Source organism: Planococcus citri, chromosome 5 (genome assembly GCF_950023065.1).
Source record: "Planococcus citri chromosome 5, ihPlaCitr1.1, whole genome shotgun sequence".
Classification (NCBI taxonomy): Eukaryota; Metazoa; Arthropoda; class Insecta; order Hemiptera; family Pseudococcidae; genus Planococcus; species Planococcus citri.
In genome coordinates, this window is record NC_088681.1 from 69,499,432 (window position 1) to 69,503,107 (window position 3,676).

A 3,676-nucleotide genomic window follows, 5' to 3' on the forward strand; every position below is an offset into this window, starting at 1 on the left:
TTAAAAACTAAACCTCTCGCAACGACGCGACGTATATAGTCTTAATTTTCCGAAGCATCGATGGGGATGATAAAGCTCGAAGCTTTTGCGAAAGCAGCGATGAAAACAATGTAAAATATGATAATGTATCCGCATCGTGCCGCCGATATTACGTTGCTCGCTATTACAATGAAAATCTATTTCCAAATACGCCAAGAAGGAAAATACATCAAACAATACCAACGTTACGTTACGTTGGTTCATTCGTTCGTTGGTTCGTTTCATTGGAATATCATGAATGAAATCGTATCTGAAAACGACAGCTAACAACCTCTACAATATAATTCCATCACAATGCCTTCCTTCCTACTCTTTAATCGTGCTGCTGCTTTTTCAAAAACACCAAAACCAACGTTGATCGAGCCTCCAGTGCTCTTTGCATCTCTATCACTCCTCTCATGGCGCGGCGGCGCTCGCTCGCTGTGTGCTTGTTTCGACACCAAAAACTATAATTCTTTATAGCCGATCATTGTCACCGAACCCCAATAAACACGCTTCTTCATATACTCGTTCCTCTACCTATATATCTAGTAGATGAACGCATATTTATACACAGCGGTATAATACATCTCTATTGTATGAATAAAATATCCGGCACGTGTTATAATATTTTCATTTCGTACGTTCATCCTAAAGCCTACAGTATGCGTATAATTTCGCAGCTGAATTAAGGGTTACCAAATTATCGCGCGAGAATAGAGATTTTTTTTGAAACATTTTTAAGACTTCCTCGAATTAAGTGTGGGAGAACTCGGACAGTGCATAGACTCAATTGAAATAACCCATAGGGGTCAATACCAGTCTTCTGCAAGAGTTTCTCAAAAAAAAAAAACTTCCATTTTCATGAGAAAGTTTGAAAATTGTCCTTGAAACAGTTTTTTTGAATTTTTAAAAAGGGCTCCTCTTCATTTTTCAGTGAATCATTCACGAACGAAATGATTCATTTTTAGTGAATCATTCGCGAATGAATTAATTCATTTTTAGTTAATCATTGCGAACATCAATTAATTTTTAATGAATCATTCACAGGTAAATAATGAACCAAAACTAAGGAGTCCAATAATTGGAAAAAGAAAAAACTCTCTCCTTATTTTTAATGCTTTTTATTGCAAAGATCTTTTCAAAAAGTACAACTTTTCATCATCAGGCAAGAGCACTTAATGAACTAATACAAAGTGTACAATTTAAAGTAAAAGTTGGGTGTGGTCACTCCTTTGGGTGTGTCAGTTTCTCTGTGTTGTGATTGGTCCTAAAACTTGGGTGTGGTCACTACCAGGATGGGTGTGTCTGTTTGTTGGAATGTGTTTGTGACTGGTTCCGTGTAGGCATTTGAGCAGGTCAATGTCCAAAGGTCCCAAGTCATCATTGAGGAGTTTTTCTCTATTGTTTTTGTGCATGGCTATTGCTTCCCTAATTGGTAGTTCTGATATTCTGGCAACTGGTTTTTCTAGGGTCAAGTTGACTTCAGTTATTGTGTGTCCAGTTGCTATAATGTGGTCTCCTATTGCTGATTTTCCTTCAATATTGTATCTAGCTTTGTGCATATGCTCCTTGTATCTGGTTATGATGTTTCTCTTAGTCTGTCCAATGTAAAGTTTGTCACAGCCAGAGCATGTGATCTTATAGATTCCTGATTGGTCAGTTTTTGGGTCCTTGTCCTTGAGGCTTCCCAGTAGGGTTTTCAGTTTATGTTGATTAGTTGTGACAGGTTCTAGATCATTTTTCCTGAAGATCTGACAAAGTTTGTTGGTTATGACTGGGTAGTGGGTCAACTTGACTCTTCTATTGTCTGGTTTATCTCTTTGGAATGTGGTGATCTCTTTTAATCTTTGTTTGCTTATATGGTTTTTGATGAGGGTGTCAATGGTTCTGGTCTTGTATCCCAAATTGTTGGCTACTCTTTTAATGTGGTCAAATTCTCTCTTTCTGTTTCCTGGGCTCAAGGGTAGTGCACAACATCTATGGACCATGCTATTAAAAGCAGCCAGTTTTTGGCTCCAGGGCTGGTAAGAGTCAGCAGGAATGTAGTTGTTGGTGTGAGTAGGCTTCCTGTAGATGTCATATTCCAATTTGTTGTCTTTTCTGGTGATTAGGATGTCCAAGAATGGCAGTTGTTGGTTGTTTTCATATTCATAGGTGAACTTGATGGTTGCATATTGTTTGTTCATGGTCTCAAGGAAACCATTTATGTTGAAGTCCTCTGGTACAATGCTGAATATGTCATCCACATATCTGAACCAAATCTTAGGGAAGTCTTTTTCTTTTTCCTTCAGTTTGCTTTCCAAGTGGCCCATGAAAATGTCTGCCATGAATGGTGACAAAGGGTTCCCCATTGCTGTTCCTCCTGTTTGTTGGTAGAACTTTCCACCATATTGGAAGATGGTTTGTTTCATGCATAGTTCTGTGAGGTTCATGAGTTCAGCAATCCTTTCTTGGGAAACTTTCTCTTTTTGGAGCCAGTCTTTCATTATGGCCAAGGTTTCTGGTATGGGTACACTGGGGAATAAGTTGGTGACATCAAAGGAGATGAGTCTATCAGTTGGTGTTATCTGGTAGTTTTTCAGTTTCTCCACAAGCTCTTCATTATTCTTTATTTGGTATGTGACAGGCTGATTAATGGCTTGTAATTCAGTGACAAGTTGTTTGGCAATCTGGTATGTGGGTGCATCTATGTTGGATACTATTGGTCTCATTGGGTTGTTTGGTTTGTGAATCTTTGGCAGACAGTATAACTTTGGTATTTTTGGGTTGGAGGGTATTTTGTAATTCTTGTTCTTGATTGCTGTCTTTGTGGTTTTTATCATATTGTTCAGTGGATTTTTGGCAAGTTCTTTGTAGGGTCCATTCTTCAACAGATCATTGACTTTGTTGTTGTAGTCATCTTTTTCCATAACTACTATGGCATTTCCTTTGTCTGCTTTCATGTATAGCACATCTTTTTGTTTGAGACTTTTTATGGTTTTGTGGTGTGTTGTTGGTTGGTTGGTGGTTCTAGTCTTTGTTATGACATCTATGCATTGTTGTCTGATTTTTGTTTTGGTGTTGTAATCAAGCCTTTTGGTTGCTACATCAATGTCAGTTATTATGTCCTCAATGGGTGCTTGTTTAGGTGACAGGGCAAACTTCAATCCTTTCTTGAGTAGTTCTTGTTCAGCTACAGTGAAGGTTTTGTTTGTCAGGTTTTTTATTGTTTCAGGTTGATTATCATTCTCAATGTGGTCTGTTGTTGTTCCTTTCTGTTTGATTATGAGGTTTCTCAGTTTGTTGCTCAGTTTTTCTGTTTTGCTTTTTCTCATTTTGTAAATGGTGTTGTACAGTCTGGTTTCAAACACATCCCATTCATTCACAAACAAAATATAGATCAAGTTTCTTTTGATATTTTGATTCATTTTTGGTAAATCGTTCTCGAACAAATTGATTCATATTTTAGTGAATCATTCGCGGACGAACAGTTTTGGTGAATCGTCAACGAACGAGTTGATTCATTTTTAGTAAATTGTAGTAGTGTGGGGTGTTACCGCACTTGCCACTTAGGTGGACTAACTGCTACATGTATCGAAGATGCTACTTGGTTGTACAATTTAAGGGTAGCTATCTCCGATGAGGGAAGAATGTCGGGAAACACTCTTTTACTAGG

At 37.9% G+C, this 3,676-nt stretch overlaps 1 protein-coding gene across 1 annotated transcript; it reads right to left on the reverse strand.

The window, feature by feature from the left end:
• Positions 1-1,262: 1,262 nt before the first annotated feature.
• LOC135848440 (uncharacterized) lies at positions 1,263-3,335 on the reverse strand. The gene has a single exon (XM_065368341.1). The coding sequence runs from the start codon at positions 3,333-3,335 to the stop codon at positions 1,263-1,265; it is 2,073 nt and encodes a 690-aa protein (XP_065224413.1).
• Positions 3,336-3,676: the final 341 nt, after the last annotated feature.

Coding starts and splice junctions, on each gene's coding strand:
- LOC135848440 (XM_065368341.1), bottom strand. CDS start 3,335: ATGAGAAAAAGCAAAACAGAAAAACTGAGCAACAAACTGAGAAACCTC.